This window comes from Vidua macroura, chromosome 24 (genome assembly GCF_024509145.1).
Source record: "Vidua macroura isolate BioBank_ID:100142 chromosome 24, ASM2450914v1, whole genome shotgun sequence".
In the NCBI taxonomy this organism is placed as follows: domain Eukaryota; kingdom Metazoa; phylum Chordata; class Aves; order Passeriformes; family Viduidae; genus Vidua; species Vidua macroura.
In genome coordinates, this window is record NC_071594.1 from 1,371,125 (window position 1) to 1,396,416 (window position 25,292).

The following is a 25,292-nucleotide window of genomic DNA, read 5'->3' on the forward strand; positions in this document are numbered from 1 at the left end:
TTATTTGGATTCTTTTTTAAATAAAGGCATTCTTGTTTGGACAGCTTGGGGTTTCCTTTACTGTTGTCCTGCCCTGTGTAGGTCTCCCCAGTTCCACAATCCCCAAATCCAGGTTGGAGATTTTCATATCAGTAAATCCAGCCGGACCTATGTCACCAAATGACACAAGCAAAAACGACGCACCACAGCCTTGGTCACGATGAAGAGACTAATTTATTTTTTCTGACTCCAATCTTTTATAGTTCTCAAAAGATGCCAGTGAATTGGAGGGTGAATGTGCCACCTCTCCAACGACACTGGACAAACTACCTGTACATCAAATTTCTCCGCCTCTATGAAAGAATGCAAAACAATAGGTTATTTACAGAAAGTTGTGTGAGAAACTTCTCTACAAGAATGTAAACTCAGAAGGCTTTAGAAAACTCTTGATAACCAGGGCGACAGACCTCAGCACATTCACTCAGCTGGGAACTGGATGTGCCACACTTCAATTAGCCCTACACTGACTAGTATTTCACTGGTGTTTAACTGGGGTTCAGCCTTGCACCCCAAAGATCTTGAGGGAGCTAGAGATTAATGATATTTTTAATTTGGGCTCTACAAAGAAGGGTCAAAGCCAGCACTGTTTTAAAATCCTGTTTATTGGAACACACATACATCCTTTCCTGACCCGATCGAGGGTTTGGAGTCCATGCAGTACCAGTAATATGACAAAAGAAATAGGGCATTGATATAAAGGGCTCACTGACTCTTCAAAATAAAAAAATATTTAGTACTGTATTAGGCAAATGATACACCAAAAAGACGTTGTGACTGTAGAGTCTCTCAGATATTGCACTTCCAGACAGCACATGATAAGTATAAGGTCATTCCAGCCATCAATAAATATCACATCAGAAATAGGGGCCACACAAGGCAAACGTGGCATGAGGAGACAAAGAGATCCTACCCTATGGAAGAAATGGGAAGAGATAAGAGCCTCCTGGATTGACCCCTGCCAGGAGGCAGGAGGGGAGAGCATCTCCTCTGCACCCAGAGAGGAAGGGTGGGCACATCCCAGGGGTGGAGGGGGCTCCCATTGTCTCCCCAGGCACCCAAGGAGGGTCCCCTCTCCTGTGGGTGCCAGACACTGTCCCCATGAGCCGTGTGGGGCGGTCCCAGGCACAGCCCCCCCGAACAGGGCACCTGACAGCACCAAAATCAGCACCTTGCCCACCCAGCCCTGGGCAGACACCGCCCTCCTCACCTCACGCTGGGCCCCTTCATCCCACCCAGCACCAGCCCTGGCACTGCCCCGGCTCCACCAAGGGCAGCTCCTTGCCCGGCCACCCTGAAGGGAGGATTTTCACGAGCCTGAATCTTCCTTGGCTTCAAGTTCTGTGGGCAGCAGCATCCCTGACGCCCAGGGCTCAGGCGAGTGAGTGCAGCCCCATGGCAGATTGGCAACATGAACCAGGCAGGAGAGAGGCTTCCAAACATCGCAGATGCTTTGGGGGTGTCTGTGCTGCTTCCCAGACTGCACCATGCCAGGACGGCATCCGGAGCACATCCATGGCCCAGCCAGCACAGGAGAAGTGGGGGACAGGCCACGGCGGGAGCCACGGGAGCCAGGGGAAGCAGGGGGTGCATGAGCAGGAGGGACAGATCTTATCAGTCCACAGCAGTGACAGTCTGTGGGTCAGGGCCGAGGAACAGGCACAGGCTGGGCTCTTGTCCTGGAAGGCAGCCAGCATGTGGCGTACAGACATTGGGATTTGCTGAGGAGCAAAGTGGGAAAGGCCCTGTGAGGATGCTGGCTCAGCTCCACCCGTGCACCCACTTGGCCAACAAACCCAGATGGAATCAGCATTGGATCCTCCTGGCACTGGGCAATCATGGCCCAGGGCACAGCAGGAGCCTCCCTGAAGTGCTTGACTATCCTTCCCTCGCTCAAGTGGGAATGGCATCCTGGGATCCCCAGTGGAACTGTCCAAGAGCAGACAAACCACACGTGGTGGGATGCTGAGCATCCCTCCTGCATCATCTCTGTGAGCCTGGGGCAGCAGCAGCTCCCCCACCACTGTGGTCTCCCTGGTTCACCATTGTGGTGTTATATTTTAGTCAAATGGTATGCTCTGTCTCACCCCTTGAAAATGTACAGTTTATTCCAAGCCTGTGATCCCCCCTTGAAGTATCATGTGTCTGTAATCCCATTGGCCCAATCTTATTCCGTGCCCACTTTGAATCTCCCTGTTAAGTGTGCCGGGGGGACGGGGCTCTCTCTCTGAGCCGGCTCTCGTGGCCGGTGCTCTCTTGGCCCCTCTCTCCCCCTCCCCTTTCCCCCTCACTCCCTCTTTCCCCCTGTCCCTCAGAAACCATGCTGCTCCCGGGGGTAGGACCCCAATTAACCCTCATCTAATGAGCACCCTCAGAAGCCGTGTGGAGTCCCCTTGCCTGCCTGCTGCTACCAGCCAACTCACAGCTTGGGGGGCCTCCTGGGGACACCCTGGAGGGTTCCCCCAAATGCGCAGCTACACACCATGGCCAGGCAAACCCTGGTGAGGGCAGCCCCCTGCCTGGCTGCTGCTGGGGCTCCTGCTCTGCCCTTGGTCCCCAGCCAGCTCCAGGGCCTCGGACTCACCCAGGGCCTGGCTCCCATCTTGCTGATCCTCAGCACGAGTACGTCCGGACCGTGGAGGTCTCCAGCCTTGGGGACCCGGAGGCACTGACTGGAAGGGAACCAAAGAGCAAAGCAATTAGTAACTGCTCCAATTAGCCCCCAGCTTCCCCTAATCCTGTGTTTATTGAGCAGCAACTATGAACTGCAGCTATGTGAAGAAGAGGGTCGGAGGAAGAGCCATGTTTGACCAGCTCAGGTGCTCCTGAGGCTCCAAGGTATTTGGGAAATTGCCACTTGCCATCCCCACTGCTGGGCAGCGAGCACCCTGCTCCCCGTCTGGGTGGGATTCTGTCCTAGGTTTCACTGTCTTCAGCCAGGTGGGAACTGCAGCTTCCAGGGATGGGGTGGAAAAGGTCAAACAGAAGCTTGACCCAAACTGCTGGATGGAAAGCTGGGACATCTGAGCAAAACTGGAGGCAGGAAAAGAGCTGAGACTGAGGTTTGGAGTTGGAAGATAAGTACACAGCTTTTTAATTCTCATTCCCACCCTCATTTCTGAGCCTGCTGAAGCTGGCTTTGCTCCAGTGGGGAGCAGCTGCTGCCTTGGGATAGTGAGACCAGGGTGCCTGGTCCAGGAGACAAATCAGGGTGACCTGGCTGGAGCTTCTGCCTCCCTACAGCTTTGGAAGGGACCAAGACACCTTGAAGGAAGGAGTTGTGTGGTGGGGGCAGATCCTGGGACATAAACCAGGACAGCCAGCAGCACGGGCAGGCAGGGTGTCCCAGCAGGTCCTGCCAGCCCTGGGAGAGCTCAGGCAAATGAAGCCCGTTAATACATCCCTTTGGGGGTGGTTCCCAAAAGGCAGAATGGAGAAAACTGGGCTCCTGCATCTGGGCAGCCCCTGGGTGACATATCCCACTTCATGCCTCAATCCTGGCCCCTAACTGGTTCTTGTAGTTCATAACCAAGAACTCACACACAGATCTGAAGTAATCCTTCCAGAAAAAGCATTTCCAGCAGGCCACAGCTCCAGGATCATATGGATCGAGAATCTTGGGTGACCAGCAAGCCTCTCCCTCTGCGTCTCTCTCTCCCTCTCCCCCTTCCCCTTCTCCTTCTCCTTCTCCTTCTTCTCCTCTTCATCCTCCTCCTTCTTCTTCTTCTTCTTCTTCTTCTTCTTCTTCTTCTTCTTCTTCTTCTTCTTCTTCTTCTTCTTCTTCTTCTTCTTCTTCTTCTTCTTCTTCTTCTTCTTCTTCTTCTTCTCCCTCTCCCTCCCCCATCCCATTCCTTTCCTGGTGGCACATCCTTCCCCACATTCCCTAAGACTCTGAGCAGGGGTGGGAGAGGACCCTCTGGAGAAGGGCTGACCCACCTTCCGGGGGCATTTTCTTGGCTGGAGCAGCTGGAGGGGGCAGTGGCACGAGGCTGGTGACACGGAAGCCGGCGGGGAGGGTCTCAGCAGAGCCGCTGAGGAGGTTGATGCTGTGCACGTCCCGTGGGCGGAAGCGTTTGCGCCAGGACGGTGTCCGACGGAAGGTTTTGTCATCGCCCTGCAGGGAACAGCGTGTGACGGGCCCGGGGTCAGTGCCAGCAGCACCTCCTGGCCCTGTGAGACACCAGCTAACAAGGGCACGCCTGTCCTTGGTGACCAGCTCTAGAAAAGTGTGGGATCAAATTTGGCCAAGGACATAGGACATCTTGCTGGGATCCCATGGCATTGGCTTTATCCTTCCCAGCTCATCTGTCTCTTCTCTACAGCAGCCTGTAGAGAAGAGACAGATCATCTTTGCAGCCTGCCTGCAAAGATGCCTTGAAGACATCAACACAAAAGTCCCAGTAAAGACTCCAAGGGATGGTGGACTCATGGCAGAGCTCCAGCCCTCAGAGCACTTCCTCTGGACTTGCTCCAGCAGCTCCATGTCCTTCTGATATTGGAGCTCGGGGCTGGAGGCAGCTCTGCAGGTGGGGTCTCACCTGAGCACAGGGGCAGAATCCCCCTTGCCCTGCTGCCCACGCTGGGGGATCAGCCCAGCACAGAGTGGGGGTTGTGGGCTGCCAGAGCACGGGGCTGGGGCACGTTGAGCTTCTCATCCACCAACACCCCCAACTCCTTCCCCAGTCACACAGGACATGGAGAGGTTTGGCACTCACATCATCCAGCCTCCGGTCCGTGCCCAAGGCGAGCAGGTTGTTGAACTCCCTCTCCAGCACTTGTCGAGCCTGCAATTAACCAAAAAATTATGATCCCCCATCAGTGGGGAATGTGCTTCCAGCCCAAACTTTCATTCTAGGAAAGCCTGAGTGTGACAGAAAGAGCCTCCATGCCATAGCAGAGCTCTGCTTTTAAAGGTAGAGCTGAGTTGGTGACACAGGTGTGGTCACACCACAGCCTTGTCCCACACCCAGCCACTCTCCTCCAAAATCCCCCAAGGATGCTGCTCCTACCTGGGTGTTCTGGGTGGGGATCTGCAGCACAAGGGCCAGGCTGTTGTGGTCAAAGTTTTCGTCGAGGGCCAGCAGGGCCCCGTGCACACCACTCTCCACCAGGTTGTTCCCGTACTCGCGCAGCCCGATGGACTGGATCCAGTGAATGACCTGGTCATTGGTCCACACCAACACATCTGCACGACAGCAAGGGCACGGCTCAGAGCCACCTCACACCACACTCGTGGCTCTGAGGAGGTCTGGGGATGTCCTGAGGCCCTTTCCCTTTGCTCCAGGATGATCCTGGGACTCTCCTTCCCAAGCCAGCAGCAAAACCGGGAGCCAAAACCAGCTCATTTCAGTTTACCAAGCTCAAAGCTGAAATAACAGGTGGAAAACAACTGTGAAAATTAATCCTAAGAACCCATGGCTGCTGATGTAATTAGGAGCATTATCAATAATGAGATGTAATCCAAGCAGCAGCCAGATGAGCAGGGAATCTCATGACAGTGACGAGGAAGGGGAGGCTGAGCAAGCTGGGAATGTTCTGAGCAGTGAAATGGGCAGAGAAGATCATGGGATGCTCAGGCTGCAACTTTGCCTTCCCCTCCTCCCTCCTCATGCCTGCCTGGGGTCAGCTGATAAAGGTACTTGGAGCAGCAGAAAGGTGCCTCAGGAAAACAGCACTGGGGGCTCAGAAACAATGGGTTAAAAACAAGAGATAGAAGAGAGACCAGCCCTGGATATCTCCTGGGAGGTTTCTCTCCTGTACTGGAGCTGGACTGGGGGTGCTGACCTTTGATTTCATGCTGGGTCTCCTCTCGCCTCCTCTCGAGCTCTTTGCGGTCGTAGTTGAGCCTCTTGAGGCACATGATGCCGTACTGGAGGCTGGTGCTGCAACACGAGGGGACACAAGGGGTCACCCAGCCCTCCAGGACATGTGGCTTGGAGGGACTTGGGTAGGGACCCCCCCCTCTCTGTGTGCTCCCCACATGCCCAAAGGATGCTTCAGGCCAGGGATGGGTCGGGACAGACAGAACCCAAAGCTGGAAAATGGGGAATGTCCCTCCCTTCCATGGCAATTCCCCACTCCATCAGTTTGAGCCCATTCCAGCTGCCTGAGAGTGTACAAATCCAAACGATGCTCACACTTGGTGGCTGGAGAGGGAAGGGGGAACCAGCCCATGGGGGCTGCTCCAGGCTGAAGGTCTCACCCCTAGAGGTGACCCTGGTAAGCCCATGGGCCAGGGTGGGCAGTGAGAACCCCATGGCAGGGCTGGATCCTGGTGTTGGAGCCATGGCTTGGATGGCACACACCTTCTCCCACTGGGCTGCTGGCAGACAGCAGTGGAGCACCAGGTGGGATGAGCCTGAAGTTTTGCCCATGGATGGCTTCACAGCCAGGGGAAAGCCTGGTCCTCTGCAATTCTGCAGCAGGGAGTGAGGTGAAGAAGAACTTCTACCCATAAGAGCTGCCCCAGCTCAGGGCAGTGAGGTCAGCCTGGAAGAGCCACCCAGGGCTGCCCAAGACAGGGGAGAATCCCTCAAATTCCCCCCTCCTCTGCTCCATGTGCACGCCGGGGAGCTCTGAGGGCCTGGACTCACCGGTGGAAGCTGTCCACCATCTTCAGGTGCACCCTCAGGTCCTTCTTGGTGAGGTGGTCCAGCATGCGCGCGTCCACCAGGCATTCCATGAAGTAGCTGCGGTACTGGGGCAGACCCAGGCTGGGCAGCCACTCATTCCCAATCCACTCGTGGTTCATGTCCCCATAGGCCAATGTCTGCAGAGAAGCACATGGAGAAGCTGGGGAGAACCCAGGGCTTGGTGGAGCTGCAGAATCCCAGGAGGTCAGTGACAGCCCAGGAGGGTCACTGCCCTGAGGCTTAAGCCAGGCCAGAGGAGTCAGCCCTGGGTGATACTGAAGGAGCTGGAGGGAACAGTCCTGTTGGCCATGGCCTGTGTCCTGCTCATGTCCCCCCAGGAGATAAAGCATAGCCAAAAGCAATGGCAAGAGATAACTGGACTTTATGAGCAGCTGCCTCCGAAAAAAGCACACTCATTGAAAGGACAGAACAACTGAGAAATAGATTCCAGTGCATTCCCAATTCATTTTTAAGAATCTCTGCTTGAAGAATCTCTATTATATGACTTCAAAACAAAACAAAAAAAAAAAAAAGGTCCATTTTGGGAAAAAAAACCCCATTCACTTCCACTGCAAACTGATTTTGGGTCCAAAAATGAATTAAAATCCACCAGAAGGAAAGTAAAACATTTGAGAGGGATAAAACCAGAAGAGATGGATCTAAGCAGGACTCTTTCCTCCCACCTTTTTGGCTCATAAAAATAATCTGTATGGACTTGGGGCTACAAAATAGGTGAAAAGCAAACAGGTGCAGCTTGAATCCTGCCTGCATGCAGGGTGGTCACACAGGTGGGGGTTAACACAGACTCTGGATCTCACAGAGGTCCCAGGAACAGCCACTGCCTGGAGCACAGAAGGGCCCAGGAGGACATCCTGTACCTGAGAGATGGCCCAGAGGAGCAGCCACGGGGTGCAGGTAAAGCCTCCAAGGCCTTGGTGAACATCAGTGCCCCAAACATCCCCTGGGATGTCCAGCTCCCCCCTGAGCACCCCATGCACCGCCCACAGACAAGAGTGGCCCAGGGACCTCACCTGTGCCCAGCTTCCTTCCTCTGTGTCCTAAGTGTGACACACGCAGCATGTCAACAGAAAGGACAGTGGAGTCAGTTCCTGGTGGTCCTGCACAGGGACAGGGCCTGCCACACACCCTGAGCATGGCACCCCTCAGCACAGAGGGACACGGAGGAGACAGGGCTCACTCTTATGGCTTGGGGACCTCAGCCTGTCCCCAGGGTGCTGGGGACATCCCGACCCTGCTGGGCCTGGTTCCCACCCCATCTCTAACCAAAAATACAGGATGGAGAAGGAGGAAGGAGGAAGGAGGAAGGAGGAAGGAGGAAGGAGGAGGAGGAGGAGGAGGAGGAGAAGGAGAAGGAGAAGGAGAAGGAGAAAAGGAGAAGGAGAAGGAGAAGGAGAAGGAGAAGGAGAAGGAGAAGGAGAAGGAGAAGGAGAAGGAGAAGGAGAAGGAGAAGGAGAAGGAGAAGGAGAAGGAGAAGGAGAAGGAGAAGGAGAAGGAGAAGGAGGAGAAGGAGAAGGAGGAGAAGGAGAAGGAGAAGGAGGAGAAGAAAACATGATGAGGCTTGGGCTGGAGATGGCACCGACCCTGGGGCTCATTCATCTTCCCTGGGAAACATAGAGAGTTCTTAGGTCCCCCCATGTCAGATGGATGAAAGAGAATTAAGCTTCAGTACATCTGTCACGACCCACAGGGGGCTGCCCAAGCCAATTTTGCCGATTTTGTGGCTATTTTCTCCTTTGCCAACTTATGCTGGTTTTCCTCAGTCTCACAGAACCTGCTAAGGGACAGTGGCACATCCCTGCTCCTCAACAAAAGCTTCAATAAAATGCCTATTTCAGAGAACCCCAAACTTGTTTGGATTGGAAATGACCATAGAGTTCATCCTATTCCACCCCTGACATGGGCAGGGACACCTTCCACTATCCCAGGGTGTGCCAACCTGGCCTTGGACACAATTCCCACACAAATCAGTGATCAGGTTACAGACAGGGGAGTGTGGCTCCATCTCTCCAAAGGAGCCAGAGCTTTTGGGAGCATGGACACATCCCTGCAAGGGACCCCAAGCTGTCAGCCAGTGGCAGGGACACATGGTGGGGACAATATTTGGGTGTGCTGAGGTCAGTGGGGGATTAGACCATGACTTGGGTGCAGAATGACTCGGGGATCTCATGTGTCTTGAGATCACTCCTGGGTTTTGTCTTTAATTCCCAAACAGCCAGCCTGCTCTGGAAACCCAGTGATATACACAAGGGGAAAAAATCTGATGGGGTTTTAGAATTGCTGAGACATTAAAGGTTGAAAGAGGGTTTCTAAAGAGCTGCAGGGTGCTGTACAAGAGCTGATGTGTGAGGGATCCCCTTCCCTCTGGGTTAACACACCTGGAGCTGCTCGGACCCTGACACCCTGGGGGCTTCCCCCAACACCCTGGGGGCTGCCCAGCCTCACCGTCTTGGTGGAAGTTGCCATGTTCTCCATCTCCTCATGGGTGACCCAGACATTTCCAGAGGACTGCAGGGAAAAGAGCAGAGGGGTCAGAGCAGACCACCACAGAAACATGGCCTCAGTTCACAACCACCATGGTGTCATGGAATCACAGAATTATTAAGGCTGAAATATCATCAAGTCCAACCCCCAAGCCAGCACCACCACCGTGTTCAGCACTAAACCACGTTCTCAAGTGCAACATCCACTCATTTTTGAACACTTCCAAGGAAGGTGACCCCACCATTGCCCTGGGCAGTTGTGCCATGGCCTGACCATCCTTTCACTGAAGAATTTTTCCCCAGTATCCAACCTGAACCTCCCCTGGCACAGTTGAGGCCGTTTCCTCTTGTCCCTTCTTCCCTGGGAGCAGAGCTCGACCCCCTCCCTCAGCTGTCCCCTCCTGTCAGGAGTTGTGCAGAGCCACAAGGTCCCCCCTGAGCCTCCTTTTCTCCAGGCTGAGCCCCTCAGCTCCCTCACCCACTCCTGGTGCTGCAGACACTTCCCCAGCTCCATTCCCTTCCTTGGACAGGTTCCAGCACCTCCAGGTCTCTGTTGTCATGAAGTGCCCAGAACTCCCCCAGGTTTCCAGGTGTGACCCCAGCAGTGCCAGCACAGGGGATGGAGACTGCCCTGGGCCTGCTGCCACCACAGTGCTGGGACAGCCCAGGTGCCCTTGGCCGTTCTGCCCACCTGAGCACACTTGGGCTCATGTCCAGCCTCTGTCAGCACCGACTATGCTGGAACCAAGCTTGGCTCAGGTGGAGGATCAGACCACTGCGTGCTTGGAGCTGCCTGGGGACACCCCACATCCTTGCAGCTCAATCTGGTGACACCCCACTGCCCAAGGGGACCCTGGACTGTCCATGCAGACACAGAGAGCAGACCAAGGACCTTCATTCATCTCCCTTTCCACTTTAGTGTGGTGCTCAAGGAACCTGCAGGCCTGTCCCCATCAGCTGTGACCCCAAACACAGTCATCTGAGGGGGACATAGCAGCCTTCCTTCTGCCAGCTGCAAGTCTACAGATGTGTCTTGGCATTACTTGGCCACCATTAACCCCTCAAGGCCTTTGGGGACCAGCAAAAGACACAATCCCTCCATCCTACCAAGGGTAGGGATCTGCAGTTACTCTGAGTTGCCCCAGGAATTTCAGATGGAAAAAGTTTGTGTTGAAATGAGTGGGAAAGAGGCTGTGTGCAACCAAGCTGGCCCTGTACATCAGGAACATTTGGATTTCTGGTCTTTGGATGGAGTTTTATCCTCTCCAGGGCAGCCAGGCCCTGAATTCTACTCTTTGCAGGATTGGCCTCCTGCTGACAACCCCATGTGAGTGGCAGGAGTCTTAAAACTGGAAAGAGCTTCATGCTTCCAGCTGGGAATCCCCCTTTTGTGCTGGGAGATGAGTGTCCAGTGGTTTGACCAGTCCACGAGGGGACATCACCCCCTCCATGGCCATGTTTGCCAGAGTGGCCCTGAGGGCAAGGAGGGCAAGGAGCACGCTGTCTGGCCCATGGAAGGTCTGGGGGTGCACAGGGAGACTCACCGTGCGGGACGTGGGCGGTGCTGAGGGGCTGGTGAGGGACACCATCTCCTGGATGGCCAGGCGCAGCTTGAGGCGGTGCAGGGCGTTGCTGATGCCGATCTCCCGCTGGATCTCGGTGTCCGACAGGGCCGACATGATGGCCCCGCTCTTGACGTTGGCCCGGCACGCGGCCACGTACCAGGCTGGCATCCCCACCCAGAGCTGGGGACAGGGACAGCAGTGACTGCCTGGCACTGCCAGCCTGGCTCCAATGCCAGGGGCAAGGCCACCCTCTCTAGAGCCCAATATCGAAGCCGAATGTCCATGTGGGACTCTTGGTTTGGTTGTACCTTGCAGAGGTGGCCTGTGGGTGGCCCAGCATCCCTGTGCCTGATGGGCACAGCACAGGGAGGGAGCACCCATGGAGATTTTCATAGGTTAGGAAAGCCCTCTAAGATCAGCTCCAACCATTCCCCCAGCACTGCTACATTCACCACTTACCCATGTCCCAAGTGCCACATCCACACATCTTTCAAACACTTCCAGGGATGGTGACCCCACCACTGCCCTGGGCAGTTGTGCCATGGCCCAACCATCCTTTCCCTGAAGAACTTTTTCCCAGTATCCAATCTGAACCTCCCCTGGCCCAGGCTGAGGCCGTTCTCTCTTCTCCTGTCCCTGTTCCCTGGGAGCAGAGCCCGACGCCCCCGGCTCTCCCCTCCTGTCAGGAGTTGTGCAGAGCCACGAGGTCCCCCTGAGCCTCCTTTTCTCCAGGCTGAGCCCTCCCAGCTCCCTCAGCCACTCCTTATCAGACTTATGCTCAAACCCAAAGCTCTACTCAAACCACAATTCCACAGGCCTTGTAAGGGATGCAGGGATCTCCTCTGCTCTCCCAGGATTTGCAGGCCCCAGCCATGCGCATGGACCAAGCATGGTGGGACATGGTGGCACACACAGACCCGTGGGGACAGCACAGGGACAATCCATGGGCACGCACCTCCAGCCAGGACACAACAGTGGGGCCATCCCAGTGGGCAAAGGGCAATCCTTTCCTCCGAGCCTCTTCCAGGAGTTCATGCCTGGCAGGAACAGAAGCAGAAGAGAGATTTATGGAGGATTTGTGTGGAAGGGAGAGTTCTTTGAAGGGAACACACCCTGAGCAGCAGGAAGCAGCTGCATACAAAGCCGTGAAGGAAGTAACAAAGCCCAAGGGAGGGTGAAGATGAGATGATTTCCCAGCTATTCCTAGTCCTGTGCCATGGCTTCCCAGCAAATCAGTTTCTTGCTGGGGTAGGGAAGGAGGTTCACTCACTTCTTTCGTAGGCGCCGATCCTTCTCGGCCTGAGCCCCCAGCTTGCCCAGTCCCAGGGGGTCCTGGATGCCCGCCTCCACATCAGTCAGTAGCACTGTTGGGCAAGCAAGTCCCTCAGGTCAGTGGCATGTCCCCAGGTCAGTGTGACCTCCCACAGGGCCAGTGTGGGCATTGTCACCATCTCCATGTCAGGGGGACACGCAGTGACAGCACAGGAGGTGACAGTGTCCCTTTGCAACTCACCCCCATGGCCCCCCTGCATCCCTGGGAAGCCCAAGCAGACCCCCCTCCTGCCATCCCTCCTATTTTCAAATCCCAGAATCCCAAAATCACAGAACAGTCCCTTCTGGAAGGGATCCAGAAAGATCATTGAGTCCAACAATGCTCAACATGGAAGTAGTAAAGGATTTAGGAGTGAAAAAGCAGCTCCTCCCAAAGGGCTCTGCAAAATCCATGGGGAGGGCAGTAGATTTGGGGACACTGAAGATGAAGACAGAGTGACAGGAAGGTCACTGTCCACACCCCAGCTCTGACAGAGCATCAATGTGACACCATGCTTAGGCCAGAAAGACCAAGGGGAGAAAACTCCAAGCTCCAACTTCCCTGAAGCTGCCATGGCCCCAGCAACCCCAAACCAGCAGGGGTGTCCCTGCCCCTCCCTGTCACCCCAACAGCACCCCAATGGCAGGCACAGCCAGAGGGCCTGGAGGGCCTGGCACAGACAGGGACAGGGCTGCTCACGGACCCTGTCCCGTGGCCCCTTCTCTGCTCAGCTGGTTAAAACGGCCCTTCTCTTTCTTCCCAAACAGGCGCCCAATGGAGGATTTGATCCCCTTCCTCTTGGAGCCCTTGTGCAAGGAGTCCTGGCTGCTGCTGGGATTGCTAGCCTGGTCCTCCAGTGAGCTGGGGATGGAAGAGGGAGAGGAAGAGCAAAGCCTTTAGGTTATTCTTGAGCAGGGCACATGGCAAGCCCCAGGCCACCGATCCCACGTGTGCCCCAGGTATATCCTCAAACCAACAGGGATGCCAAGGGTCTCCACACACCTCTTGCCATCCTCCTGACTCAGAGCAGGGTGGCCCAGCTTCTCCAGCCGCAGTGTCCTGGGTGAAGACGGCGGGGATGTCTCACACTTGATGGTGGTTTTGTCCTCCCGGCTCTCGTCCCGAGCTGCGGGCGACTGAACAAACAGAGAGGCCGTGAGGGTGGGAGGCCAGACCCCAGCTCCATCCTTGCCCTGCTGCCTGCCTCTCTCTTGCTCCATGGAGGCATGGCCAAAAGAGCCACCAGAGCCCTGGGGCTTTGCCACGCTCCAGGAATGGCCTGAATGAGAGCTCTGGCAATGGTTCCAGATGCCCAAGCAGATGGGGAGGATGTGGCAGTATGGCTGAGATCCTGGGAATGGGGGGTGAGAGGATGCAGCCCCATGGTCCAGGTCAGGGTGTGGGGACAGAAGCTGCTGGCCCTCATCAGAGGGCTCTGAGGAGCACAGATGGGAATGTCCCAAGGACACCCTGTTGCCAGAGGGGACACAACGTTTGAGGACCCAGTGGCTTTCTGAACCTCCCCATGTCCTGCCAGACCCCCCAGGCTGCCAGCGGGAACATGTCCAAGCACCTTTTGGGATCCCCATGATCCTCCTGCTGAATCCCTGGGGTCCCCAGCTCCATCCCGCGCCTGCTGCACCCTGACCTGGTGTGGACAAAGCCAGGAGCAGGCTGGAAAAAGGGCTTGGACAAAAACCAACGGGATGGGAGCCACTCACTAGCAGTTTCCTCCGGTGCTTCCTCAAGTCGCTGGGCTGATTGCAAGGGGGAAAGCGAGAGAGACACAGAAAGGGGGGCAGTTAATGGAGCACCCCCCCAGAGCAGTCCCGGGGCCAGGCTGCCAGCCTGGAGACAGCAAACACGGGCACCCCGTTGTCCCACACCCCCCACAGGCCCGTGTGGACACCGGGCATCGCTCCCACCTCACAGCCGGAGCCCCGGCAGCCCTGGCCCCTCCCGGCTCCTCACCAACGTCATGATCCCCATGCGGTCCAGGTCCTGCGCAGCGCTGCGGGAGCTGAGCTTGGGTGTGGAGCGGCCGCTGAGTGGCGGGGACGAGCTGGCCAGGGACAGGGCCGTCAGCGAGGTGGGGATGGAGGCCCTCTTGCACAGCTGGGTGAGGTTCAGGCCCTCCATGCTGCCGCTCGTGACCCGCGTCTCCAGCTCCTCTGCACGGAGCTCCGTGGACTCCTTCTCCTCCTGGATCATCCTGGGGGACCAGCAGGGCTCAGGGCTCCTGGCTCCCCACCTTCCCAGGGACACAGGACCTCTCTCCTGGGGAAATGCATCTTGGTCCTCTGCCTCAACCCCCAGTCTCCAGGAATGGCAGCAAGATCCATCAGGATCCATGAAAACCAGAGCTGAGACACACCCTGATTCCTTTTAATGTCCATGGAGGACTTTTTATGAAATAATGATCGTTTGAAATAATGACCCTCTGAGCCAGCACTGGTGCAGCCGGGGGACAGGGAGACATGGCAGGAAGGACCAAGCCCTGTGGCTGGATGTCCTGGGGCCACACCAATGCCCCAATTTTAGGCCAGCAGAGCCTCCTAGCTATTTGTTGTCCCCCTGGAGCCATTTCTGCACAAGGCAGTGGTGGGTTTTGGCCATAGTCATACCTGATCTCTTCGTTGATGGCATCCAGCTGCTCCTGAAGCATCATGGCCAATGTCTGGGCATCTGAGTGCCCACCAGGAGAGAGCACATCCATGGAGCTGAACAGTGTCTCGCGGTCATCCTCGTCCACATCGGAGATGTCGGGGTCGCTGTCGAAGGCGTGAGGCCCCGTGGCCAGGACCCCACCTGCCTGGGCCTGCTCCCAGTCCTAGGGGAACAAGGGCCACAGTCCTACACAGCATTCCCATGTCTCCAAAAGCCAGACTCGTGATCTCCATGCAGGAATTCTATCTCAATGGGACCCCATCGATAAACCCTTTCGATGTTCCCCCATCCATGCACCAGGGGAAGGAAACTGCCCCATGTCTCCAGATCTGAGCCTAACCCCAGGATGCAGGGCAGGAGCAGACCCTAGCGCTGGGGTGCACAGGGTTTACCTTGGCTGGCTCCTCTCTCCGGGCACTGAATCGTCCCTTCTGTGCCCGGGGCAGCCCCGGAGCTGCTCCGAAGGGCTCGGCCGGGGCGTGGACCACAGCTCCCAGTGGGAAGCGCAGGTCAGTGGCACTGCCCATGTGGGACCTGGGAAGAAAGAGCCCTGTGGGGGACATTGCTCTCTGCAGGACACCCTCACCCTCAGGATGCTCCCCTTGCAGCCCAGGCTTCTTGGGACAGAGGAGGCAGAGGAGCAGGAGGAAGAGGAGGAGACCACTGCAGGATGCCCATCCCAGCGATGTTTGCCTGTTCGGTATGAAAGGATGCAAAACCAGGCTCTGGAAAAAGGTGCCCCATTCCCCCACAGGGGACCTGGAAATGCACTCACAGAATCACTCACAGAATCATTGAATCACAGAATCTCCTGAGCTGGAAGGGACCCACAACCATCAAGTCCAGCTCCTGGCCCCGCACAGACACCCCAACAATCCCACCCTGTGCACCCCTGTCCAAACACTCCTGGAGCTCTGGCAGCCTCGGGGCCGTGCCCATTCCCTGGGGAGCCTGGGCAGTGCCAACACCCTCTGGGGAAGAGCCTTTCCTGATATCCAGCCTGACCCTCCCCTGGCACAGCCCCAGTTGCTCCCTGGGTCCTGTCCCTGCTCACAGAGATCAGAGATTGGAGCTGCCCCTTCTGAGGAATCTGCAGCCTCTGATGATCTCTGACCTCAGGAAACTCCCAATTTTCCCAGACTGTCAGAAGCTCAGCCCTGGGCCATCCCCTGCTGCTCTCTCCCCCTTCTCTGTGCACCCATCGGGACATCCAGCCAGTTCTGCCCAAAAGCCCGTGCACTGGGGGGCTGCTGTGCAGCCAGGGCTGAACAGGCCCCTCCTGCCCCTCCCTCTCCAGAGCAGCTGGAATGGCCCAACACAGCTTGTGTCTTCCCCATCCACCTGTTCCCAGCAGGAGCCAGCCAGGGAGCTCTTGTCCTTTTTATATTTATTCCAACATTTTTATGAGAAAATACCCTGATGAGGGTTGGTCTCTTTTCCCAGGCAGTGAGTGACAGGATGAGGGGAAATTGCCTCAAGAGAAGGTTCAGGTTGGATATTGGGAAAAATTTTACTGGAAAGAGTGGTCAGGCCCTGGCACCAGGCTGCCCAGGGCAGTGGTGGAGTTCCCACCCCTGGAAGTGTTCAAAAATGGTAGATGAGGCACTTTGTGATGTGATTTAGTGGAAATGCTGGTATTTGGGTGAAGGTTGGACTTGATGACCTTGGAGGACTTTTTCAACCTTAATGATTCTGTGATTTCAATGAATAAAATTCCACCTGAAACATCTTCCAGGTGTGAGGACATGAGTATTGTTGGGACCTCCCAGCAGGAACCAGCTGGGACTTCTTCACCCTCCTCCTCCTTGCCAGGGCTGGTGCTTGGGACCAGTCCCATTCCAGGCAGAGCAAGGCAGCAGCTTGACAGGAGGACACTTTGAGCCACTTGTGCTCATTCCATGTCTCCACTTTGCCTGGTTGTTCCTCTTGGCCCTGAAGACCTGGAGCTGAGCAAGGCACAGTCCTGGGCACAGCATGATTACTCCCCACATACAGTGCCACCGGAGACTTGAGGTTTGTTTAGTTTAAGGTGAATTTAAGATGACAAAAGCAGCAGCCCCAGGCAGATCATGGTTTTCCACCATGGTGGGCCTGGTTTGAAGGCCTGGATACAGAATCAGGTCAGGCCTGGAGGTCAGGCAGATACAGGCCTGGAGACAAAATCAGCACCATGAGCAGCATGGCTGGGCCGGCCTGGTGTGTCAGACAAAGGCACAACCCAAGTTCCAGGGATTTCAGAGCTGCTGACAAGCTGCTGCCCAGCTAAAACCAGATAAAAACACTTTAGACAAAAGCTGACATTTCAGCTGGGGGATCATTCTGCAACTCAAGATTTCTGCTGATTTTTCACCTGAGAAATATAAAAAATCACTGAATTGTCCATCCTGCTCTTACAGACCCATGCCAAGAGGTGCCACACATGCTCCAGACTCTGCTCCAGCACTCAGCTCTCCTTCATCCTCACAGGTTCCTCCTCACCCTCCCCATTTTTTCTATCCATGACAGACACAGGGTCTCCAGGCCTTCTTCTCCTTTCTGCTGACAGGTCCAAGGCTGGTTATACCAGCTCCTCCCCATCTTTTCCAGCCTTGCTAAGAGGGGAATTTTCTTCACTGGTTGCTCCCACTGACCCCTTGATGCCTTGAACCCACGCTGGAAGTGCTCAGGGCAGAGTGTGGTGTCCCAGGTGGGGTTGTTGTGCTGTCACCCTCCTTTTCCACCTCCGTTTTCCTGGAGCAGCTCTGACTATCCTGGTCAGTGCTGGAGGCTGAGACCCGATGGACTCACCTCTGCTCCTGGTGCCCTGGGCTGGGACATCCCCATGTCCCAGCTGACTTTAAATGAAAGGGTGTGAGAGGACCATTGCATTGGAGAAAGAGGGGCTTCATTCTCCTTTGCCTGCAACAGCTCCAAAGCAATTCCTCCTTTTGCCCCAGCCTGTCCCCTGTACTCCACAGGGGAAAAGTCCTTTGGTGAATATCCAGCTTTCAGAGCAAAATAAGTCCTAAGCCACTTGTGCAGAAAAACAAGAGCAAATTTGGGGCCATTTTCAGTTGGGCTGGGCTGTTCTCAAGAGTCCATGTCCCACCCCAGGACAGATCCATGGTGGGACACCACAGCTGGAGCTGACCCTGCTGTGAGGACCCTGCAGCCCAGCACTGAAGCTTGGGGGCACCAGAAACACCCAATGCCAGCACCACTTTGGGGCCTCCAGAGCAAACTGCCCCAAAGCCAGGGCTGCAGGGGTTTGCCCTGGCACTTACCTGGTGTGCACACTCTCCACAAACGTTCCACTCCTGGTCTTGAGCTGATCCACCTCCAGCCTCAGCTTGTCGATCTCGTCGGACAAACGCCGCTGTGTGGGGGGATGAGACAGGCAAGGGTTGGGTTTGCTCTGGAGAGCTGCCAGGTGTGGGGCAATCCACATCCTTGGCTACTACCAGGTTTACATTCCCTTTACAGATCCCTACCCCAGGTTTAAAGCATCTTGGACACATCAGTAAAGCTCATGCAGGCACAGGGAATGAGGGTGCTGGGGAGGGAGGATCAGGACAGACAGACACTGGACAGACAGGTGTGCTGCTTTGGGAGATGAAGGAAAACAGGTCCCACTTGGATGCTCTGGCTGTTCTCCAGACTGCATGTGTGTGTTCCCTTGGCAAGGGACTGGCAGTGAGGGACCCTCCAGCCAAACCTGCTGCTGGCCCTGTCCCTCCTGCTCCCAGCCCCATCCCCACGGGGAAGCTGTGCCTGCACCCAGTGCTGGGAGATGCCAGGGGGAGACTGCAGATGGACAGGGAGGGAGGGGAGAAGGGATCTCCCAGGCACAGCAGGATCCAGTATGGGGGACAAACAGGCTGAACCAGGGTGGGAAAAGTGCCAGCAGTGTCATGTGAGTCCTCGAGATTTTCCCTGCCCAGACCTGAGCAGCAATGGCTGGGAAGCACAATAAATAAGCACACATCCTCCCTGCAGGCAAGGGGAAAAGTAGCTCCCCTGATCCCCCAAACCATGCATGAGACATGCAGCACATCCCACAAGCTCCCATTGCTCCAAAAAGCCACGTCCCTCCAGCTTTCTAGCAAGGCCACTAGGGGCTCATGCAGATGCTACTGAGATGCTTTATCTGAGCGCAGGGTGTGAAGACCTACGGGGCCTCTGCAAGCTAGGCACAGAGCACATCCCCCCCAGTCTGAGAAAGCCTCAGGGCTGAGGGGATGTGGCTGCCTGAGCCCTCCCCTAGGCACGGGTGAAGCCAGCCTGGTCTTACCACTGCACCCAGTGGGTCAGGGATGGAGGAGTGTGACAGGAACATGGATGGTAGGGAACTGACCCGGGGCTCTCTGGGGAGGGGGGTGGCAGCTTCCATCCAGCTGCTGCCTGGGTGAGTGTGTGGCCTCCTGCTGCAGGGTGCTCTGGGATCCCAGCTCCCCCCAAACTGGAGCATTTTTGGAGAAGCAAGTGCCCCTAGCCGGGGGTTGGGAGTGAGGCAATGCCATCACTGGGTCAGGTCCCTGCAGCCGCATTTACCTTGTCATGCTGGTGTTCCTCTATCTGCTTTTGGGTATTTTCCAGCTCTTGTAACAATGTATTCTTTAAGAAAAACCAAAATTAAAATAAAAGGGAACAAAAACAGGAAAGAAAAAGAGAGACCATTTAGGAAACGGCCGTGTGGCCTCCCAGGAATGGCCAGTGTGGAATCCCTGTGTAGTGAACACCTGGAAAAGGCTCCCTGGGCTATTCCTCACCTCCCTGTGCACAGGTCTCCTCTGCAAAGCTCCTGCCTCTCAGGCAGCGTGGCCACAGCTCAACTCCTGCCCCGCTCTGGGGCTGGACATGGCCATGGAGGGCGATGAGGGATTTGGTGGACAGGGCTTGAAGATTAGGAAATATGTTTGAGAGAAGAACAACTCCTCAAGCAGCTAGATCAAAGGGAAAATGTCCCTTACACCTAAGCTAGGGAGTAGGCAGGGGGGAAAGGAGATGTGTTTATAGAATCACAGAATCATGGAATTGTTAAAATTGGAAAGCCCTCTAAGATTGAGCCCAACCATTCCCCCCAGCACTGCTGTGTTCATAGTTAACCATGACCCCAAGTGTCACATCCATGTTTTTGGAACTCTTCCAGGGATGGTGACTCCACCACTGTCCTGGGCAGTCTATTCCAATGCTATAATTACTTCCTTCAATTTTTTTTTTTCCTACTATCTGTCTAAACCCCCTGGTGAGTTTGTAACTGCCTGAACCAGTGCTCGTTTTTGCTAAGTGCTGGCAGCCAAACAGGATCTTTTTTGTGCATGAAAGACGTGGATAAACTCTCAGGGTGGGCAAGTGCTGGCACCAGACTGGGGAGCAGGCAATGCCCTTCAAAATGTGTCACACTCCGGTCCCTGTTGCTGGCTGGGGTGGGATTTGGACTCATCCCCGCAGGTTGAGTCCTGCTCTTTATCCAGACAAATCTGCTGAACAACTGGACATGCTGGCATAACCACATTTGGTCGAGGACAGGAGGAGCAGAGCAACGGGGGTGGGGGCAGAGCCAGCCCTGGAGGCATCAGGTGGGTGATGCACCTGTGTGCTCTGAATTGCTGAGGGCAGGAACCCCGAGAGCGCTGAATCACCTAGGCCTGACCTCCCAGTGGCACTCTGGGTGGATCCTTGCTTGGAGCCAGCTGCTCCCAGTTAATTCCATTCACACTGAGGCAGCCACAGCTCCAGCCAGTTCCTCCAAGGAAACCCAGTTCCCCTGGAGTCAGGTGGGAGATGTTCATGGACACTGCCCTGGCTTGGAGAAGGGAAATCAGTCTGCACCTGGGGGCAGGAAAGTTTTAAGGCAGCACGTGGAGGGGATGGGCACTGGGATCGGATGAACACTGCGTTTTTTCCTGCAAAAATGCAGTTGGGATTTGCTCTGACAGCTGGGCACAGGTGGCATCACCAGCAGAGACACAGGGTGGTGAGGGAATGGAGCAGGACAAATCCTGCTGCTGTGGGAGGGGGGAGGTGGTGGGGAGGGAGGGTCTCCCTGGGTGAGGTGACCAGAGCAGTTCCCCGTGCTCCACCAGCCCCAGCACAGCCATGTCTTGCATGTTACCATTTCTCCAGCCCTGCACAGGCACTTCCAGCCCTAGGCCATGGCTGGATGAGGCACAGAGGGGCTGCAGACCCCTCAACCCAGAGAACCCCTGCCCCAGGCAGTACCTTCTCCTCCAAGGCTGCCATCCTCTCCTTAAGGTGCAGCTGCAGCCGCTCGTTGGACTCGCTCAGCAGCCGATCCACGGTGTCTGAGAGCCGCTTGTTGTGCTCCTCGTTCATCTTCTCCCGCTGGCGGGCCTGGAACAGACACAGTGACATCCGTGTCACATCCAGAGGGGCTCAGTGCCCTCCTGCCATCCTGTGCCTGCTGCAGTGTCAGACCTGGCACCCCAGGCCCACCTCTCACAGCACTGATTGGACCCTCTGTGGTGGCTCTGCTGCTCTCTGCCACCTCCCAGCCAGGGGTGAACAGGAGACAAAAGGATTTAAGGAGGCCATGCCTGCCTGCCCTTCAAGAAAGCTTCTCCTGTGTATGTGCCAGGAATACCCACACTGGGGGCACCTTCCAGACCCCACTGGATACTGAACCTCTGGATTTTCAAATATCTGTCTTAAGGCAAAACATCTGGGGGCTTCCCCATCACAGATGGGGCCACATCTGTAATGTCACCTGGGTGACCTGAGAAATGGGCATCACAGCCTCCTGCATGGACAGCCAGCCCCGGCTGAGAAGCACAGAAGCTGAAGAACAGACTGTGCAGCCCAGGGTACAGCAGTTCAGCTTCCCTGCTCTTTTCATGTTGCTGATTCAGGCTCGGGGGAAGAGCTGCTGAAACCTCCCCTTCCACCCTTTCAGGTCCCAGCTTGCCCCAGGTGTGATGCTGAGAGGAGTGGGTGTGGAATATTAACAGCAAGCCTTGGATGCCTGGGAGAGGGGAAATCACAGCAGGCTGCCATGAGCTCCTGTGTGGCTCAAGTTTAAGTGATCCTGGATGGGAAAGGATTAACCAGGCTGTTCTCCCAGCCTGCTCCAAAACTGCAATCCAGGTGTGCCCAGGTACCCAGGCACCAAGGCAAGGATCAGGACTTACCCTGGCCAGCTCCTGGTTCTTCTCCTCCAGCTGAGTCTCCAGCTGCCGGAGGTGCTCCTCGATGCTCCCGTGCCTCTCTTCTGCCTGGGAAAAGCAGAGCAGCCTTCTCAGATGGTGCTCCCCAAAGCCATGAGGGCCCTGCTGCATCCTGGTGTCCATCTCTGCATCTGAGTCCTTCCTGGGATGCAGGGCTCTCTCCCACTGCCTGCAGCCCTGCCAGGGCTCCCTGTGAGCCCAAACCAGCCCTGCTGGCACAGTGACAGGAGCTTGGAGGGACTAAACACCATTCCAGAACCCAGGAAGGGCAGGGATGGGCGCATCCATTCCTCCCTCCAGGCCTGCACCCTCCAAAATCCAGCGTGGTGCTTCCTCTTTCTCCTCATCTTAGAGTGGTCTCACCCAAGCCAAAGGGCATCCACACCGACAGGGCCATCCCCGCCTTGGAGAAAGGGGCCAAGGGACGGGAGCAAAGCCCTCATGTGCAGGACACATTGAGGTGTCCTTTAAAGGCAGTGCCTTGTCCCTGCAGCAGTGGGGACGGCAGGGGACAGAGAGGCCACAGCTGGGAAGGAGAATGGGATGCCTTGGGCTGTCAGGGGCTCCATCGCTGCAGGGGGCGGCCAGAGCCAGCTCCTCCCCTGATCCCAGCACTGCCCTCCGTCTCAATCCCTTCCCTCCCGTTCCCTCCGGTCTCTGACGTCCCCTCCAGCTCCAGTCCGGCCCCTCCAGCCCCAGCCCCACCCCTGCCTCTTGCCTTGGTGAGCGCAGCAATGCGCTGGGCCAGCTCTGCTTCCACCTCGGGCAGCGTCTCTGCCTTTCTCATTGTCTGCTGCAGCTTCTGCTCCGCCAGCTCCAGCAGCTCCTGCAGGTGCCGTGCCTTCTCCTCGCACTGAGGGACAGCAGGATGACTGCCTGGCACGTCCCCCCCGGCAGCCCCTTCTGCCCCCCAGGTCCCCGGGGCGAGGGGACACTCAGGGCCCGGTTTCAGTACCTGGCGGTGCAGGGACTCCTTGTTGGCCAACTCATTCTCCAGTTTGTCATTGAGGTCGTGGATGGAGGTGGCCTCTCGTTGGGCCGCCAGGTACCGTTTCTCCAGCGTGGTGATCCTCTCCTCCATGTCCTCCTTCTGTGCCAGGGCCTGGGGAAGCGATGGGGCTGTCACATCCTGCTCTGTGACAGCATTTTGGGAATAGCAGGGCCATCCAGCTCCTTCAAGCCTGGGACACCCCAAGGCTAAGGGGTGGGAAAACCCCCCTTGATACAGGGATGAGGGACAGCAGAATGGGACAGTGATCAAGGGAGAGTCAAACAATCACAGGAAAACCTTCTAGAGAGGACACAGGTCACTGCCCCAGGTGTGCAGCACACCTGAGAGCCTGTCTGTAACTTCAGGGAAATCCTGCTGGTGGACTTGGGGACAATTTCCCAAAGGCAGTGGCCTCTTTTGGAGAACATCCTGCACACAACGGGAGTTCCAACCCCTTCCCAGCCCAGTGGAAGCAGCTGTGAGGTCTCTGCCCCAGGCTGGGCAGTGCAGCGGGATAGGGACTCACCTCTCGGAGATCTCTCTGGTACTTGCTGCTCATCTCCTCAGACTTGATCAGATCCTTCCTGGCAGTGCCCAGATCCTCCTCCAGCTCAGCCACGCTGGCAGCCAAGGCAGAGATTCGCTCCTTGGCCTGGACCACTTCAAAATTCTGCTTCTCCAGGAGCTCCTGCAGCTCCACCACCCGCCCGGCCTCGTCGTCTGGGTGGACGGAGCCATTGGAGAGACGCTGCAAGGCACCAGAGAGGGAGGTGGATCTCAGGATGCTCCAAAGCTCCCAGGCTGTGGCACTGCCTGCAGCTACTCTAAGTGGGAATGTGGCCCTGCAGGGACTCGGTGAGGATGCAAGTGGAGATAGGGGGCTCTGGGACTGCCATCAACAGCCTCCACAGAAGCCAGGGATGGGGCTTCTTACAGGAATGATGGAATAGGGACGGCTGAGGGCTTCCCAGAGCATCTGGTAGAAGGTGTCCCTGCCCATGGTGGGGGTTGGAACAAGATGGCCTTTAAGGTCTCTTCCCGTACAAACCATTCTGTGATCTCTGGGAAGTAGAACTCCTTGGAGCACTCAAGCACCAATTCAGTGCTCAGAAATGGCCTGTATCCACGAGGAAGGGCATTTCCCATGGGGCTGGACCCAGAGGAGAGGGAAAACTGTTCTCAGAACCCTGGAGCCAGCACCAGGGGGGAGAAATGACAGCCTCACTGAGCATGGTCAGAGCAGGGGTTTCCTGGGCTCTCACCTTCCATGGAAGCTTTGGTGCTGGCTCCTTGGGCTCCCTCTCATCGCGCTCGCCCGCCGCAGGCTCCCGGCTGGAGCCTTGCTGCAGGGCTGCCACCTGCATGGGAACAGGGACTCAGCAGTGGGGCACAGCAGCAGGCGAGGCCAGTCCTGCTGCAGCCAGGGCTGCACCAGCTTCCTGCCAGAGTCCTGCTTGTGGCTGGGGGGGACCAGAAGGAGCGGGTGAGGAACAGCCCTGAGCTGGCACTGCTGGGGTCACACCTGGAATCCAGGGGGCAGCTCTGGGCCTCTCAGTTCAGGAAGGACACCGAGGGGCTGGAGAGTGTTTAGGGAAGGGAAAGAGCTGGAGAAGGGTCTGGAGAACCAGGAGTTGCTGAGGGGCCTGGGGGGGGGGGCTCAGCCTGGAGAAAAGGAGGCTCAGGGGGGCCCTTCTGGCTCTGTACAACTCCCTGACAGGAGGGGGCAGCCGGGGTGGGGGGCAGTCAGGCTCTGCTCCCAGGGAACAAAGGGACAGGACAAGAAGAAATCGCCTCAAGCTGTGCCAGGGGAGGGTCAGGTTGGACATCAGGAAAAAACTTTTCCCTGAAAGGGTGGTCAGGCCCTGGCACAACTACCCAGGGCAGTGATGGAGTCACCATCATTGGAAGTGTTCAAAAAACAAGTGGACATGGAACTTCACAATAGAGCTCAGTGGGCATGGGGATGTTTGGTCAAATATTGGAGGCTTTTCCAGCTTTAATGATTCCATGATTCTAAGAGAGAGGAAGACAGAGGTGCTGGGAAGGCTCAGCACTGAGGGAGGTTTTCCTGGTGAGCCCTGGATCCCAGGGCTCCTTCCCAGATCATTTCACTGGTTTACAGCCAGACAGATTCTGAACCCAGTGCAGCAGGAGTAGGGGATAAACACTGGCACTGTGTCCTGCTCTGATAGGGGAGGATGGGGAATGGTCCCTAAAAGGAGAGGGGTCTGGGAAATATCATGAGACTTATCCTGGGAACTGGAAAGAGGAGCAAAATTTGTCTGGCAGAGGCTGTAGGAATGTCTCTTTCCTTTTGGGAGTAGTGGCTGGGCACAAACTCCAGGAAGGAAAACAGAGTTCATGTCTCTTCAAGAACACTTTATCCTTGAACTGGAAGTGTTCAAAGCCAGGTTGGAGAGAGCTT

At 56.3% G+C, this 25,292-nt stretch overlaps 1 protein-coding gene across 4 annotated transcripts in view; it reads right to left on the reverse strand.

Annotated features, from left to right (window-relative positions):
* Nucleotides 1-623: 623 nt before the first annotated feature.
* The window catches only part of PPFIA4 (PTPRF interacting protein alpha 4), a 59,843-nt gene continuing 35,174 nt past the window's right edge, over nt 624-25,292 (reverse strand). For 2 of the 4 annotated variants that reach the window (XM_053998287.1, XM_053998288.1), the window contains exons 6-31: nt 24,130-24,225; nt 23,394-23,615; nt 22,832-22,978; nt 22,595-22,729; nt 21,841-21,924; nt 20,915-21,046; nt 19,244-19,306; nt 17,977-18,068; nt 15,106-15,247; nt 14,671-14,876; nt 14,018-14,258; nt 13,768-13,803; nt 13,049-13,182; nt 12,750-12,907; nt 12,005-12,098; nt 11,690-11,771; nt 10,714-10,914; nt 9,132-9,194; nt 7,700-7,726; nt 6,630-6,805; nt 5,821-5,918; nt 5,046-5,221; nt 4,752-4,820; nt 3,973-4,150; nt 2,621-2,708; nt 624-1,757 (exon numbers count right to left, since the gene is read on the reverse strand). In XM_053998287.1, coding sequence (XP_053854262.1) covers nt 2,650-2,708; nt 3,973-4,150; nt 4,752-4,820; nt 5,046-5,221; nt 5,821-5,918; nt 6,630-6,805; nt 7,700-7,726; nt 9,132-9,194; nt 10,714-10,914; nt 11,690-11,771; nt 12,005-12,098; nt 12,750-12,907; nt 13,049-13,182; nt 13,768-13,803; nt 14,018-14,258; nt 14,671-14,876; nt 15,106-15,247; nt 17,977-18,068; nt 19,244-19,306; nt 20,915-21,046; nt 21,841-21,924; nt 22,595-22,729; nt 22,832-22,978; nt 23,394-23,615; nt 24,130-24,225 — 3,111 coding nt within the window. In that variant the 3' untranslated portion in view covers nt 624-1,757; nt 2,621-2,649. The remainder of the gene's footprint in view (nt 1,758-2,620; nt 2,709-3,972; nt 4,151-4,751; nt 4,821-5,045; nt 5,222-5,820; nt 5,919-6,629; nt 6,806-7,699; nt 7,727-9,131; nt 9,195-10,713; nt 10,915-11,689; nt 11,772-12,004; nt 12,099-12,749; nt 12,908-13,048; nt 13,183-13,767; nt 13,804-14,017; nt 14,259-14,670; nt 14,877-15,105; nt 15,248-17,976; nt 18,069-19,243; nt 19,307-20,914; nt 21,047-21,840; nt 21,925-22,594; nt 22,730-22,831; nt 22,979-23,393; nt 23,616-24,129; nt 24,226-25,292) is intronic. The other 2 variants (XM_053998290.1, XM_053998289.1) reach the window with 2 other exon arrangements.